The 16,193-nt window shown below is 56.5% G+C and overlaps 1 protein-coding gene across 2 annotated transcripts in view; it reads left to right on the top strand.

The window, feature by feature from the left end:
* The window catches only part of PEPD (peptidase D), a 125,332-nt gene that overhangs the window by 92,905 nt on the left and 16,234 nt on the right, over window positions 1-16,193 (top strand). For both annotated transcript variants that reach the window (XM_044433985.1, XM_044433984.1), the window contains exons 10-11: window positions 978-1,046; window positions 10,444-10,521. In XM_044433985.1, coding sequence (XP_044289920.1) covers window positions 978-1,046; window positions 10,444-10,521 — 147 coding nt within the window. The remainder of the gene's footprint in view (window positions 1-977; window positions 1,047-10,443; window positions 10,522-16,193) is intronic.

The raw sequence follows: 16,193 nt of genomic DNA, 5'->3' as shown, positions 1-16,193 counted from the left end.
CCACCTCCCTTAGGGAGGGGCAAAACCTAGGAGCCATCTCTGCAGCTGGATCAGGCCTGTCCTCCCTCCTTAAACACTAAAATGTTTATTCTGATGTATAGCTTCAGGCACAGTGTCCGTGTCTCCGGAAGTGTGGGCATCCCTTGAAACGGACAGTGGCCACACAGGTGTGTGGCTTTTCGCCACCCTCTGAAATTCCCGAGGTTCCCTGCTGTTTTTGTTGCGATCGGACTTCGTAATGGTGCTACCAGACTCACTCGCGGCTTTTATTAAATGCGCTGCAGTTGCCAAACTGAAGCCAAAAACGTTTCCTTTTTTCTGGCCTGGTTTTAAATGTTGAGGTTTCTCAATTGTATTTCTTTCCCCTTGAAGTTTCATAATGGCCACTGGCTAAACAATAAAAATCAACGGAGCTGAACTGACGGAGTTGCAGCTTGTAAGAAAACACGCTGCCGCCCCCCCCCCCCCCCCCCCCCCGGTTTTGTTTAAAAGGACTGGTGGCAAAGCACGGCTCGCTTGTATTTGCTCAGAAGTGTGTGTGGGTGTGTGGTTAGTGCCTTCTCCCAGCACATTTTAGCCTTGGCGTGAAAGTGCTGCAGCCCACAATCCCCCCACCCCCTGTGCTAACGCTGCACCCCAAATCCCCGATTGCCTGCCACTGAGTCACCAGAGGGGCAGTTCAGCCTGGCAGAACCTCGGTGGGGAAGCTGCCCCGAAGCTGGGACTCCACCAGCCCCTTGGGGGTCCTGTGGGAGGGCGTGGGACTCCCCGGGAAGGTTGGCATTCCTCTGACAATCGGATGACTTCTTGGGCGCCAAAGGTACGACAGCTTGGGGCACAGGCGCCCTTTCCTTGGAGCTGTTCCCGCGAGCGCATGCTGGACTGGTTGCAGAGAGCCGTCCTGGTTCCCTGCCACTCGGCTGCTTGCTTCTCGGGTTCCAAGCAAGTGACTCATCCTGGTTTCCCTTGACTTGCAGCCTCTTCGAGCACTACTGCTACACCCGGGGAGGAATGCGGCACACCTCGTACACGTGCATCTGCGGCAGGTAAGCCCCCTCGGTGCGCGGATCCCTCCCCAGTGCCCCCGCGGGCCGAAGCCACTCGAGCGAAGGTTCAGGGGCTGCATCTTGCGCTCCGGCACTCCAGGGGGCAGGCCGAGTGGCCGGGGGTCTCGTGGAGCCACGTTGGGCGTTGCCTTTCCGCAGAGCGGGGGGCATTTGTCTCTGCGGTCCAGACGGGATGCCCTGTCCTCTCCCAAGAGACATCGCCCCCTGCAGCAAAACAGAGTCCAAATTACACCCCCCGTGGGAGCTTCCTGGGGGGAACGGGGTCTTCTGGGGGGTGCGTGTGAAGGGGCTGGTGACCAGCTGCACACAGCCCCAGGAAGCCTCCAACGCCGCAGGGCCGGAGACCGGCCTGCTGCCACAGTTGGGCAGGAGCAAGTGCCCTGGATCGGCAGCTGTAGGGCAAGGCATTGTGGGAGTTGTAGTCTAACACATGGCAGAGAGATGGGGTGGGGAAGATCGCGTCAAACACAGCAAACGGTCTTCCCACAGTTGCATTCTTCGTGTTTTGGCTGCTCGCCGGCACGCAGAGGAGAGGGAAGGCGCCTTCTGTGCACCACCTCATCTTCCCGAGTCACACTTGAAGCGTTTTGTTCTGCTTCGCGGTGCCTTAACGCCCTGTGTGATTTCTTCCCGCCATAAGCCTATCCGTCGCAGCTTTCCTGGCCTCCGAGGGCAGCGCTTTGCATCCTTCCGCAGCTCTGCTCCGCCTCCCTTCTCACCCTCGCTAAACCATCGACCCGGTGCGGCCTGTTCTGAAAGACCGAGACTGGGAGCGGAACGCATTTTCCTCGACGGCCACAGCCTCTCACACTTGCTTTCTGCACTCCCTGCCTTCCGCTTCCCAGGCTGTGCTGTGTCCCGCTCGGTGGTCTGTTTGCTTCCCATGTCGCAGACTGAAATGTCCCTGCAGCTCTGCAACAGATTCCTCTTCCAAGGAGATGATGGCTGGGTGGTGTTTCTTCATGTTTGTATCTTTGGAATAATGGGGTGCTAGGTCCCTTGGAGGGGCCATGGTTTAGCGGCAAAGCTCATTGGCCCAGGCTCACCCCCGGCAAGTTAGGAAGGGCTTCTGCCTGAAACCCTCCAGGCCTTTGGGGCTGGACCGGGAAGGGGCCAGGCACAGAAGGGGAAAAGGTCCTGCTTGGATCCCAGCAGCAGCTCCAGGTCAAGCAGGGGACAGCGAGAACTGAAACACTCTCTGCAGCGCTGTGGCCGATCCGAGTCGGCTGCCCTGGGTTCCATGGATCCAGGTCTGGCTGAGTGGAGGCCGCTTTCTGCAGACCAGCTGTTGCGAGGGGGAAGCTGCCCCCCCAGGGAGGGGAGTCGCAGTGGTTCTGAGAGCTGCCCGAGCCCGAGTGAACGGAGGAAGCAGAGGGGCCCTGCAGAGCAAAGGGACTGGGTAAAAACTGGGACAGCGGAGAAGCGTCCCGGTCTCTTACTCCCCACGCACACAACAGCCCTTGCGGCCGCTGGGCACAGTGGGCCTGGCGTCCCCTCTCCCATGGGGTGGCGCGCTGGCGCGTCTGCGTGTGCCACCGCCCTGCCAGGACTGCCCTTCCTTCTGCTGGGACGCTTGGCTGTGTTGGGATTGGCTCTAACTGAAATCGCTCTGGGTCTGGGGCAGCCTTCCCCAACCCGACCCCCTCTGGATGCCGCCTAATCCTGCTGCTCCCACCAGCTCTGGACAATGGGCCGAAGCCCAGCGAAGGTGGGAACTGCTGCCTTGAGCTTGTGCGGTGCTGCAGTTCAGGGACGGTTGAGACCGGAAGTCTTGCCTAGTGCCCTTCCTCCGACGTGGTGGGTTTGCGTGTGCAGCGGAGGCTTTTGTACTGTGGGGGATGATTAAAACGCAAGGGCCTGCTCCTCCGGCATTCAGAACTGTTTCCTGTCTGTGCCACGATCCATCAAGTACATTTGCCGATTGTGCAACTTCATAGGTTCCATATTTCCTGGCCGGGACCTGAGTGGGACCTGCTTGGGCCACCATTAAGCTGCTCGGTTCAATAAAAACAGCATCTTCAGATCAATATTTCTGGAAAGCAGGAAATGGAATGTACTTCCCAGGAAATTGCTTTGAATGCGCAGGAAAATAAAGGGATGTTCCTGATGGCCGAAGGCCCCCATCGGCACCCGGCCTCTCCCGTGCATATTTGATCATGGGGTACTTGATTAACTCCTGACGCTGCAGCATGGCACCCAGTGCTCAGGGGTGGGTGTCCCCTGCTCCCTTTGGACTGGCTTGAAAATAAGCCGAGTCTCCCCAGACCATGGGAAGGAGCTCCGATTATTGTGGGGCCGGTGCAAACTGGTGAGCCCCCAGATCCTCCCACATTGCCTTCCCGCCCACTCAAGATGCACACCCCAGGACTGCCCGCACCGGAGCAAGAAGATCCAAGCTTCCCCCGGCGAGGGACGTCCCGGTGCAGCGTTGGCTCCATGCTCTGGCCGGCCCACGGACAAGGCAGCCTCCACGGGCCGCCGACCTTCTGCTCGCTTGGCCGCCAGCGTCAGCAGAAGAGAAGGGCTTCTTCGGGCTCCCCAGCCAGGCAAGTTGACGCACCAGGCGGCATGCCAAGGGCGGCCAGGTGGAGCATCGTCCAAAGGTCCCCACCCCGCTCCTCGTCTCTGTCTCCTCCTCGGCAGCAGGCGCGGGCCTCCTCCGCTCCTCTTCCGCAGCCCCACCATTGCCTGGCCAGTATGAGAGGCAGGCTGCAGCGATGGTGAGGAGGCCGTGCAGGGCGCCCTTGGCAGCGGGATGGGGACCTTTGGACGATGCTCCACCCGGCCGCCCGGTCAGTATTGGAGGCGATAGTATGAGCCCCCGGACGGGTTTTCCTGAGCCTGGAAATAGAGGTTGAGTCAGGAGAAGGCAAGGTTCTCTGAAGAAGACAGCCATGCCGGGAAAAGTCGATGGCAGAAGACGACGGCCAGCGAGGAGGCGGATGGGCTTCATCAAGGAGGCTCAGCCCCGAGTTCACGAGAGCCACCGTGGGCAGAACGTGGTGGAGGGTTTCCTAAGCCTTGACGGCACGTGACACCAGGAGGAGCGGGAGCAAAGAGGCGGGCAGCTGGGAAGACCGAGGGAGAGCTGTTGGGCAGCTTACCCAGCCCAGGTTGTGGATAACCTATCCCACGGTGCTGAAACAAATCCAGGTTCAGGATGCAACCCAGTGTGACTAAGTGACCCTGCTGGTGTGGAGACCTCCAGGCCACAAGGGGCGCTACCCCCGCTGGCTCGGCTTTCAGGCTGCCTTCTGGACCTCCGTCAGCTGGCCTTCCACGTTTGCTCTGTGGACGTTGTTTGCTGCGATTGCTTTCACCTGCTTTGAAGGGCCTGTGCCCTAGAGAGCAGATTCAGAGGAGTTGGAGCCTATGCATCTATAAACCGTGGAGACCAGTGGCACCAGGGCCGCGTCTTGCAGCTCGTATCATTGCCACCAAGCTGGGCCATTGGCCGACAGGGAGCGCTGGGAGCGGCCCTCCAGCGGGTGGGAGAAGGCTGGCCTGTGCCTCAGGTGATGCACCTCCGCCCCCCAGGGGTGGTCCAGACCTTCAGACGTGGCAGCTGCCATGAGCAGCGGCTTATTCTGAAAAACCCCCCACTGTTGTAGGAAAGCTTGTCTGCCTGTGTAGGGTGTCTGGACCTCGTGCCATTCCTTTCAACGACTTGTAGGAACCCCACCTTCCCCACACTCTCACGGAGTCAGCACACCGAAAGCACAGCCTCAAACCACGTGTGAAAGCAGGCACTCCTGCGCCTTCAAAATCTGCCAGCAGCACGTCTAGTCCTTTGTGCTATTATACCGCATATACTTCTTTGTGCGAGCAGTGCGACGAACAGCCGCTGAAGTGCCTGCGTGCAAATCGCCGTGCGGTGCTCTGCTGGAGCTGGAGGACTGGGCCTCGGCTGCGGCGCAGCGTCTGACGGCCCAGCCAGGAGTCACAGGCCACGCGCAGTCTCTGGCAGATGCCGGTAATGAGGACCTCCGAGAGGGATGCGTGGAGCACGCATCCTGCCTAGGAACGGGGCAGAGGAGTGGTGCAAGCGGTTGGCCTGAGGCAAGGTGCTCAGACTTCCCAGCAGCTGCCAAGCAAACAAGAATGCGCTTGCATTGGAGCAGCGGCTGCAGTAAGAGGAGCGTCACCCGGGCTACGCTTCCTCCGGGTAATTCATCCTTGGACGGGCGAGCGGTTTCACTGTGCCCGTTTGCAGTGCAGCTTTGGTATTCGGTGTCTCCTTTTGAGAGGGCATGCTGCTATCAGCAGATCCTTGCAAACTTACATTTCTGCCTCTGAGGCTTCTGAAGCTCGCTTTTGTATCCCTCACACGCTGCTAGAAGCGCTGTGATCCAGGGTTGCATTTCCTGACCCAGGTGCCAGAGACAGCTGCTTGTAGCTGGAAGGAGAGCAGCATGCCAGGAGGGCAGCCGGCTTAACAACAAGGATAATTTATTTTCTTTTGCATTGCTATAATCATTTTAAAAACATTTTAGAATTTAATCATGGGGTGATTAAAACTCCTGGAGAATCACATGAAGACCAAGATGATCTCTTCCTTTGTATCCAGCATGGCGGGAACACCAGCTGCTCCTTCCATTTACCTCCCATAGGAGATCAACTAATGCAGACTGACATTTTTAACGCTCTCCAGTCACTGAGTCCTAATTGTCTGAGTAGCAGGGCAAAAAGCCCAAGTGCTGGTGCAGTCAGAAGCATATCCATCTTGCCATACGAAGGTCGCAACTTTGATCCTCCGCATCAGATCGACCTTTGCTGCTTCTTCAGTAGCAGTAAGCCTGTTCTAATTCCATGCTTACCTGAGGCTTGCAGGGAAAGTTAATGTTACTTGACAAGGTTGCTTCTGAGCAAAGAGGTCCAGTTTAGGCCAAACAGGTCAAGGGCAGGCAGGGTCGAGTTAGATGAAGAGAGTCCAGCCAAAGTAAGGCACCAAGCACCGCAAGGTAAGTAAAGGCATAAGTGCCTTTACTTGTCTGTCTGTTGATTAGATTTATATCCCGCCATTTTTCTTACCCAGAACTCAAAGCAGCTTACAATATTCTCCTCCGTCTGCCCTCAGTCGCATTCCCACAATAGCAAGGGTAGCTTCAGCAGGGCCACGGATAGCTCGGACTGAACGCTGCGGGCGGGTGTTCTCTCCTGCAAGAGGTATAGGAAGATGTTGTCTCAGCAGCAAGCAAGAGCCAGTAGAAACCGTCTGTGGGCCACCACAATTTGTAGGGTGGCGAGCTCCACCCCGTGTAGGAGCTGGCAAGGCTGTTAAAGCACCTTCAGCGGGGAGAAAGCCATTCTGCTGACAGTCTCTCTTCTGACTCAGAAGATGAGAACAAGGCCACGTCTTCTGACCAGTGGGAACCTGACTGTGATTTACCCTGGGGAAGAGCAGCCCAATCATCAGCTGCTTCTCCTGTGACCTGAAAAAGCTGAGGATAGGAGATGGGACAGCTTCTGATTATTCGCTCAGGGGGGCACCAAGCAAGAGACGGCTGTCCAACCTTGTGGACTGCTCAGGTTGGATGGAGTCGAGGTTGAGGCGTGGGGTAGTCTGTTTTGGATCTTCCCACTTCACAAAAATCCCTTATAAGAAAGAGTTCAGATCTTAGACAGGCCATCGTAACAGTTCTTACATGCTTCAGGTTCAGGTTTGCTCATGAATTAACTGTAGGCAGAAGATGTGGCTTAAAAAAAAAAACCTCCAGCCATAGATCTGTCTCCCTCCCTATTCCAAGGACATTTCTCATCTTAACCTTGTTCTCCTACCTTAAAAGACTGGCTAAAGCAAGCAGGCTAAACGGGGCTGCCGCTTTGCAATTTGTGCATATCCAGGGTAGCATCGCGGCCATCTTCGTTGTGATCTTTTACAAAGGAGCATTTTCACTCTCTTAATCCCCCCTTTCCATCACACTTTAATTCGCAAGAAGTCTCTCCGTCAAGAGGAGAGACCTGATCCTTCATAACTCATCCCAGCTTGGAAATACGACTGCAGGTGGCTTCTGGCATATTAGAAACCTGCACAGGGAAAGATGTGTTTCCATTAAAGGGCCGTCTGTGCATTAGTACGACAACAGCCATGTTCAAATGATCAGATGGGGCACATTTGTGAGATAAGGGAATCGCTTGTGTGGGCTGCAAGAACACTGTCCCATGCCCTCAAATGAGCCTCCAGGCACTTCTACACCCAAAAGCGGACTGACGCTCAGACTTCTGGAGAGTGTGTTGATGCTGCCGGTGTTGCAAGCGAACAACATGGCTCCCAACGCTGGCATGCATCTCATGACTCTGGCCCTGGTGCCCACGTCTCGCCAGGCCCGTTTCCTTGAAACCCATGCATGCGTGTCGGGATGGCCAACTGAGGTTCATGGGCTCGTGCTGACTCGGGAGCGTAAGGTGTTGGCATGTGCACTGGCCATGCAGAAATGGCGCCAGAGCGAAGGTGGGGACCGAGCCTTGGAACACCGTGGCTTTTCCGTGGCCGTGAGTCACGTGTCCGGGTCCAGCTCAGATCTCCCCAAGGCCGTCTTGCTTCCCAAGCCAAACCGCAGCGCAAAGCCCTTCTCTGCCGCAAAGGAAAGGCACGAGTGGCTGCGACGGGTGCTGCCGGCCTGAGCCAAGGGCAAGCCGGGCAGCTGCCTCACTGGTGAAGATTCGCAGGCCACAGCGCGCTCCCGTGTGCGCCTCTCACTCCAGGCCTGCCTGTGGGAGGCCTCCTGAGCGACCTCCCCACTGGCGGCGGCGGCGGCGGCGGCGGCGGAGGAAGTCAAGCAACCGCCCAGCCCGAGAGCGCCTGGCAGCCAAAGGTGCTGGCGAAGCGAGTGGCCGAGGGCTCGCAGGAGCCAGTCTCCTCTGGAGCAAGAGAGCTCCCCATCGGCGCAGGAAGCCTGGGAAGCTGGGTCAGTGGGTGGCCGCTGAAGAGCGCGCTACACAGGCTTTCCGCTCGGACGCTGAGGTCCTTCGTGGCGGCGGTCGTGCTTTGGCGCCTGGCAGCATCTTGCTGCCCAGGCCAGGATGAGCCTTGGCTGCCTCCCTCATGGATGAACCTGGCTGGGGTCAGTGGGCCAAGCTGAGGCAGAGCAGGGCCTTCTCAAGGGGGCCCCTTCCCCTTGGCTGGGGTGACGATTGGGAGCGCGGCCACTGGGAAGCGCAAGGACTCTTGGGCCTCGTGAACTGGCTTGGGAACCAGAAGGAAGGTGCGGGGGCTTGCGAGCCTTACGGCGTCAGGGCGTCCACCCCAGAGTTCTTCCTTGAAAGGTCCTTTCCAGAACCTGGCAAGCTTGAGGCCGCCTCCTCAGTGGACTGTGCCTCCACTGACTGGCCATGCGAGAACAACTCTCCTGAACAAAACATGCAAAAACGTCTCCCTGCAGGTAGAAAATTAGCATGAGGAAGAGAATCGAACTAAGACCTTTCTCCCTGAGGTGCTAGTTCTTTACTGGCAGGGATTTATAAGAAAAACGAAGATGGACAGATTCCTCAATGGCTCCTACACTCACAGTCGAAATTGGCACATTCTGCCAGTTTCTCTGCCGTTTTGCACATGCGCTCCTTCCCACAGCAACGCGGTTGTGGTGCAGGTTATCCTGGGGTAGCGCCCCCCTTAGCAAACTCGCGGGCAGGCGTTATTTATTTCTATCCTGTCCACCACTTTGATGTCTCGGAACGGCTGGCAATAAAGCCCACGGAAGCGCAGGCCACCGTGCGTGCAGGCCCGCTCATCAAGACGCTGGGCGTTCCGGCTGCATGGAAGGGAGCCCAAGCCATCTCCTTGGTGCCGTCTGTATTACTAATTGGTCCAATTAATAACGGCTTCTTTAAACTGGGCGGCCAATTAAATCTGAGATTGCAGAAGTGTGGCATTGGCGTTACGAGACCCAAGTTGGATGCTGCGAGTTGGCTTTTCCGGGACATGGTAAAGCCTGTTCTCCCTAATTTGAGCATTAAAGAAGCTTTTAAAGAAGTGGGGCTGTGCAGCCTTGAAGAACAGAAGAACATCCGCAGAACTTGGGTGCTCACTATTTGAAGAACCAAAAATTAATAGGAAAAGATGAAGTTAGGGGCACTGAATCCAAAAAATGGGCCACTGAACGGAGCAGAGAGGTCCTTGGAAGTGAGGAGCAAACTCCTGCACACCCGGGCTTGTCGTCCTTGTGAGTCAGCAATTTTGACCAGGTTTTGTGGGAATAAAAGGCTCCTTTGGTCAAAATTGGTCTTCTCATGTTTCATAGAAAGGTAGATAGAATGAGAATGAAAGAGGCCAAATATGGCCACGTGTTTGACTTGTAATGCAACAGATGAAATTCGGTGCTTCAAGAACAGCAGGGGATACACAGAGATGCAGGAAGGGATAATGCACAATGGAGAAAATTTATCTCATTGTTATGCCACCCAGTAGCCCAAGGCTCTCTGGCAAACAGGTGAGTTGGGGTGTTGGCACCTTTTCAAGCAAAAGCCAGTGTGGTGTAGTGGTTAAGATCGTGGGACTGGGACTCAGGTGATCCGGGTTCGAGTCCCCGCTCGGCCGTGGAGCCCACTGGGTGACTTTGGGCCAGTCACAGACTCTCAGCCCAACCTACCTCACAGGGTTGTTGTGGGGATAAGATGGAGCAGGAGAATGATGTAAGCTGCCTTGAGCCCTTTGAGGAAAAAGGCAGGATATAAAGCGGGGGGGGGGGGCGGGGAGCACCGAAGAACCATTTCATGACTACCTGGATTCCTTCCCACCTTTTATGGACGCTTCTCTTAAGAGATTGAATGGCTTTTTTAGCAAGAACAGAAGAATGACGGCACAGTCCTCTTGCACATGTTGCGTGGCCACTTGAGCATCGCCCAAAAAGAGTGTACCGATTTCCACACGCCATACTGGTGTCCCAGTGCAAATATAACACGTGAACTGGTTTTTAAATAGAAATAGAGGAGCCATCTCTCTGCCTGTGTTCTGGGTGTCCAGTGGGGGAGCAGTTCCAAGGCCTCATCCTGTTCTCCCTCCATGTGGATCTTTGATTTTAAATTGCACTTGGGCTGGGGTGCCCATCACAAAGGAGGCAGCTTCAAAGAGCAGACTTTCCTCTGTAAAGCGGGACCCCTGGTCAGCCTGTGTGTAAACTCCGAACTAAGCCGCCAGGGTTCAGGGAGAGTCACTTCCACACAAGTCCAGCTTCAATGTTGCTAATTCTCACAAGACCGGGATTAGCAAATCCAGACCATGCCTGAGAGCTGGAGCCTTGCCGTGCGGCAGGTTAACCTCTGTGCAGAAATGCCTGTTTTCTACCGATTCAGATCTTGCCGTACACACACGCCCCTCCTGGCGGGCTTTTCTTTCTCTGTTACGAATCCACGTATCTGGTGGTTTTCTGTTTTTCAGTGGCCATAATAGCTCCGTTCTGCACTATGGCCACGCCGGAGCGCCGAATGAAAAGACCATTGAAGACGGGGACATGTGGTGAGTAGAGCCATTCCCGCTGCTCCCTCTTAGCTGAAACATCTGCCTTTTTTATCAAACAAAATGTGATTCTGCTTCCATGCATCCCCGTCCTGCACCCAGGTAAAGCATCATTCTACGACCCGTGTATGTTTATGCCACTGGGACACGGTTGATCTTGCTTGGTCTAATTCTGCCGTATTGGCTGTTTCGCGCCCTTTGCCGGAACGTCCTTCCCCCTGCTTGCTCCTGAGGTTTCGGCAGGCATCTGGTTTGCAGCAGTCTCAGCGAAGGGTATGGAGGGCGCCATCCCAAGCAGCCAGCCTGGCCGAGCACCCCGGCACCTTTCCCGGTGTATCAAGGGGCTCATCCGCATTTGGCGGGTTTTAGCAGGACCCCCCTTTCCAGCCCAGGGTTCATTTGCACCGTCCGGTGGGAGAGAAACGGCAGGGGCCGCAGCCGCCTGAGTAAGGGGGGGCTGGAATGCCAGCAGCACACCTCCCCAGACCACACGGGGAGGAAGAGGACACGCCGTGGCCACGGGGGTCGAGGGTGCTCCCCAGCTTGCCAGGTACCGCCAAGAGGGACAGAGCGTGGGCCGACGGCCCGAGGCCGCCACCTGCTTCCGTGGGGTGGGTGGCAGCTGAAATGACGGGGGCCTTTCCCCTTGAGGAATGGCTACAGAAACGGGGGTGGCGTGTGGGAAAGAGTAGGAGGAGACAGGTCGGGGGGCTGCCGAGTGTGGAGAGAGTGGGGAGGCAAACATTTGTGTCCCCACAGCCAGAATCCCATTCCTCTCGTGAAGGTGCGCCCGCTGGGAAATTCGGGACGGATCAAAGGAAGGTGTGTTTCACAGAGGCTGGCTAAGCCACGGGCTTCCCTTCCGCGAGATGGCGCAATGGAAGGCAGGCCAGTCCGTGGGGGAGGCTGGTGGTCCTGACAGCTCCGTGCCACCGCTGGCATCCAAGGCGGGGCGCCTGCCCACGCCAGCTGCTGGGGAACCTGGGCAGGAGGGCCCCTCCCCGCCGGCAGCGGGCTGCCCCCGTGTGAGGGGAATGCTGGGCCGGAGGGCCCCCGGCTCTGCCCGGCAGAGCTCTCCCGCCCCCTTGAGCCCTTGCTGCAGTGCCTCTGGGGTCCCAGTGCAGCCCCCCGCCCCCTCTCCCCTTTGCCGTCCACCCAGGTGCTCCCCCAGCACGGCATTCTGTCCTCGGGCTGATGGGAGTGCAGAGCCCCCCCTCCGGCGCAGGTCAGTTCCCGCCCGCAGGGGCAGCGGGACGTCTCAGCAAATCTTAGCCGCGTCGAGTCTGCCGGGCAGGATAGCGCGTCATGCGAGCTGCGAGGAGGATCTCGCCGCCATCCTAGCCCTCCGCCAGCCGCCGCATGTCAGCGTGCTTTTGTCAGAACCTTTGCTTTAACCAGCGGGACGCTCCCCGCAGCCAGAATACGGCTGTCTCCATGGCCGAGTCTTTCCAGCCTCATCCCACATGAGGCCTCCACGCGTCCGTCCGTGACTGGGACTTGGACGTCACGCTGCCCTGCCTTGAGCCCGGCATGCATGCGCGTCTTTGCTGCACCGCAACCATCCCGAGCTAGGACATGTCTGTCCAGAGGGGGGCAGCCTTGCATTAACGCAAGAAAACGCAGTTCTCCTTTTTTCCACTGGAGTTTGGGAGTTCTCTCGCGGCTCTCCCTCCGCAGGAATCCTCTCATGATATTGAGAGATGCATGAATTAGATCAGCTGCTGGTCTGAGACATTAGGAAGGGGAGTTCACCGCAGCCCCCTTTCCTCCCGTCTCCAAGCAGAAAGCAGTCCACTTGGTTGTCCCCCCCCAGTCCCCCCTTTGCCACAGCCGCACTGGAGCAGAGAGGATCGCGCCCCCGCCGGCTCTGCGCCGCTGCCCTGGATCTCACATCTTGCCTCTCTGTGGAAGGCAGCACCAAGAGGCTCGTGCCTCGCTCCCGTTGCAAGCCGACTCCCCCACTCCCTTTGGCCGAGAAATTCAGCCCGGAGTGATGGCAACGGACGCTGCGCTGCTGGGTTGTTTAGTCACAAGTCGATCCCGTCATACACAGTGGGGTTACTTCCAGGGTGCGGAAATGCAGCTTTACGGAATTTGAGCCTGCGGGCTGAGGCTCGTCCTGGACTTTTCCTGTGAGGTCAGTGTGGGAGAATTTCAGTCGTACATTATTAAAGAGTCAGATGCAAATGCAGACTCCCAAACACAGGGAGAATCTTAAGCGTATTGATTCCGTTTATTGATTGAAATATTTTTGCACTGCCATAGCCCCATTGAACATTTTTCTTGTGTGGGTTCTTCCCACTGCCAAAGCCGCCATGCCGGAGCGGGGACTCTTAAGGTGGATAAAAATGGGCTTTTTTGCGCTTACCGGATTTTGCCCATCCTGGATTAGCCACGTTCCACCCCAGCCTCACACCTCCTTGCAAAGCTCAAAGTAGGGCCTGCTTTTTAAACGAATGGAGATTTCCCAGCAGCACTCCAGCGCCCACCGTCCACAATGAGTCCGGGAGATGGTGGGCATCCGAGGCCTAGCTTGCCCTGTCCAAGGAGAATGGCTGCAGGCAAACCAGCCGCCACAACGCCACAGAAGGCTTTTGCGTTTATTATTACACTGCATTTCTAGCCTGCAAGGAACCCCAAGGCAGCTTGCACGGTTTTGCTCTCTGTTTTATCCTCACAACAACACCCCTGTGAGGTTGGCTAGGCCAAGACTGGCCCAGAGCCACCCAGTGGGCTCCGTGGCTGAGCAGCGACTTGAACCCGGATCTCCAGAGTCCCCGTCCCGCACTCTTAACCACTGCGCCACACGAACCATTGGCTGGAAAGCTGATGCCCTGTGGAGGCATCTATTCCAAGTGCGGAAACAGGTACCATGAAGACACGCAAATGCTCTTGGCTGGTCCCCTTGGCAGTGGTCAAACCCACAGCGAGGTTGCCTGGCATTTGGAACCAGTTAGAATCGGGGTGGTGCTACGAAAGGAAAGATCGGGGCTGCAGCCCACCTGAGCTGCCCCATAGCGCCACTCCTACCTTGAGCAGTTTTCCCGTTTCCTTGCATAGCGAAGGGATGCTCATTTCCAAGCCGCCTTAAGAGCTGTGAGTGGATCTTGCCAGTGCCGCCATCTTGTGGCTAAAGATTTCCTTTTGAAACCAACAGCTGTGATCTGAAAGGAACTTTTGTGATGGCTTTAGGTCTTAAAACCCTGCGTTTTAGCTTGCAGGAGAGAAATGGCCTCATCGCCCTTTTTTTTCCCACCTGCTTCAAAACACCAAATGGTTGAGCGTATTCCTGCCTGCTCAGCTTTCTTCAAAAAAAGAAGCAATCATAATTAAGCATCCATGGGATGCCTCTCTTTAACATTGATGACTCTTCTCAAAAAACACGTTGTCTTCTTAAGATTCATCTGTTTTTTCTCCTCCGGCTTCTTTTTCCCAGTCCCACAAAGTCTCCCTGACAAACTCCTTCAACTTTCCTTAAGTCCTCCAATTCCTGGCATGTTGCAGAAACCACAATTCCCATGCTTCTCTCCATGGACTGATGGACTGCACCGGGGTTTGCTGGACTCCGCGGCTTCCTGGAGAAGCCATCCATGCATCAACCACACTGTTGCCATGCTCGAAGCATCTTTCGGTTTAATGGTAGGGCAACGTAATGCCTCCATCACACCTGTGAGAGGGTCACCATTTTCTGGGGTGACCCTTTCTCAGTCCCCCCACCACATTTGGGGGCAGACAGGGCAGCTCCCCCCAGCCCAGGTTGTCCTCTTGCCCGCAGGCAAAAGTCTTCTGCAGGCAGCCCTTGGCTGTGCTGCTGGTGGCAGTTCCATCGGCTGGTGCCGTTCCTTTCGTGTACATCTGCATTTTCATCGTGCATTTGATTTATGTGTTTCTGTAGAGTTAGTTTTGTTGTGAACTGCAGGTTCAGGGCCACTTTGAGCACCACGCTTTGGCAGAAATGCAGGGTAGAAATTATTCTAAGTTTCATTTGTAAGTTGCTGGAAGGGGAAAGGCATTGTTCAGGCCAAAAAGCAAACCATAAAGGTTTGACTCAGATGCTGCATTTAATGTAGATATATGCTTCTAATAAATGCAGTGGAATAAATACAGGTTTATCCAAGTGCAAATTATGTGAAGTAGACAGATTGTTTTCTCTCTCTTTTCCAAGGCAAACATCAGTGCTTGTGTGCACGCACACCCCACACATGCACAGGGCTTTCAAATAAAATGGAGCTGCTCCTTAACTAGCTTGGCGTTGCTTGCTACAAGAAGTGGGCTAGTTTTACACAAAGGGTTGTTCTGCCGCTGTGTAAAGACAAGACTCTCATTGCACCTCTCTGGAGTTGCAATTCTCCAGAACAGGAAACAACAAGGTTTGCCGTCTCCACTGGGAAGCAAAACGGTGCTTGTTGTCGCTTCCACGGAGAAGCCCTGTGGACTGATGCTCTCCCAAAGGGCAGGCCTGCAAAGGATTCGGCGCTTTTGAAATCCTCTGACGGCCTCGCAGTCGAAGCGCCAGTGCCGAGGAGGCTTAAGCCCTGAGAGAGCAAGCCTGTTGGAAGCGGCCACCTGGCAGAAGGGCCGGCACAGGCCGGGGAAGAGGAGGTGCTTCTGGGCTCTGCTTACACACAGGCGGGTGCACCTTTCCCCGAGAGTGCGTCCCGCGGGCCTCACCCAACCTTTTCTGCACCTCACCGCCCCCCAGCTCGTGGCCCGTGCTGATCAAGGCAGCCCCAAGCGCAGCCGTCGATCTTGGCCTGCGTTCTCCACACAAGCTCCTCTTTGGCACCAGCCTCTGCGGGAGGGCTATTCTGCCTCAGCACACCCTTGGCCGCTTCATCGCTCCATTCCTCGCGCACGTCTAGGGACAAACTGGCCCGGGGGACCCTTCCTTGCAAACCTTATTTCATCCAAATCCACGATGCTTATTTAATAATGAATTTGGGAAGTGGAAAAGAGCGCCTGAGCCCCTGCCGGGCTTGCCCGGTGGCTCTGCTTGTCAGGAACAGCCCTTGGGGGTGCCTGCATGTCAGGGCTGTGGCTTGGGGCAGAGTCCTTTGCAATGCAGCCCGCTTTTTGGAACTCCCTGGCTCCACAAACATGGAAGAGGTGGTCTTTTCGGGGTTGCCACCTCCCGAAAACACATTTTCCAGAAGGTGTTCCCAGGAAGGCAGCCTAGCTTTTGGTGTGTCTTGAATGCACGTGATTCCCAAATCCCATGCACTGGATACCCTTTCTCGCTGGGCATTCTTCGCTGCAGAGGCTGCGGCGTGCCCACTTTGGGTCGGGTCGGGCCCGATCCGTGAACTCAGAAGACAGCCCCCCGTTCTGCGTTGCCCTGCAGCACCGGCGTGGCTTTCTCGCCCAGGAAAAGCAGAGCCTCCGCAGCCACCGCACCCCTCGTGCCGAAATTGCCTGGGACGGCCGGGCGCCCAGCAACAGCGGGGACCGGTCCGCGCCCGCCTCCCCCACGCCGTGGGGAGGTCGAGGCATGCCGGGGCCTCATTGAGCAACTGCGCTGAGGGCACCGGTCCCAAGCCAAGGAGAGCGCAGGCAATGCTCGGGAGACGGAACGAGCTGCAGTGCCCGGTCTGGCGCCCGCTGCTGCTGTACTCGTGACCTTCCGCGTGCATGTGCTCAGCGTGACGCTCTTTACAGTAAAAGTCAACAGTTGG

The sequence above is a fragment of the Varanus komodoensis genome, unplaced genomic scaffold (assembly GCF_004798865.1).
Source record: "Varanus komodoensis strain SLA01 unplaced genomic scaffold, ASM479886v1 scaffold27, whole genome shotgun sequence".
Taxonomy (NCBI): domain Eukaryota; kingdom Metazoa; phylum Chordata; class Lepidosauria; order Squamata; family Varanidae; genus Varanus; species Varanus komodoensis.
The sequence above is the reverse complement of the archived record's forward strand: the minus strand, read 5'-3'. Positions and strand labels throughout refer to the sequence as shown.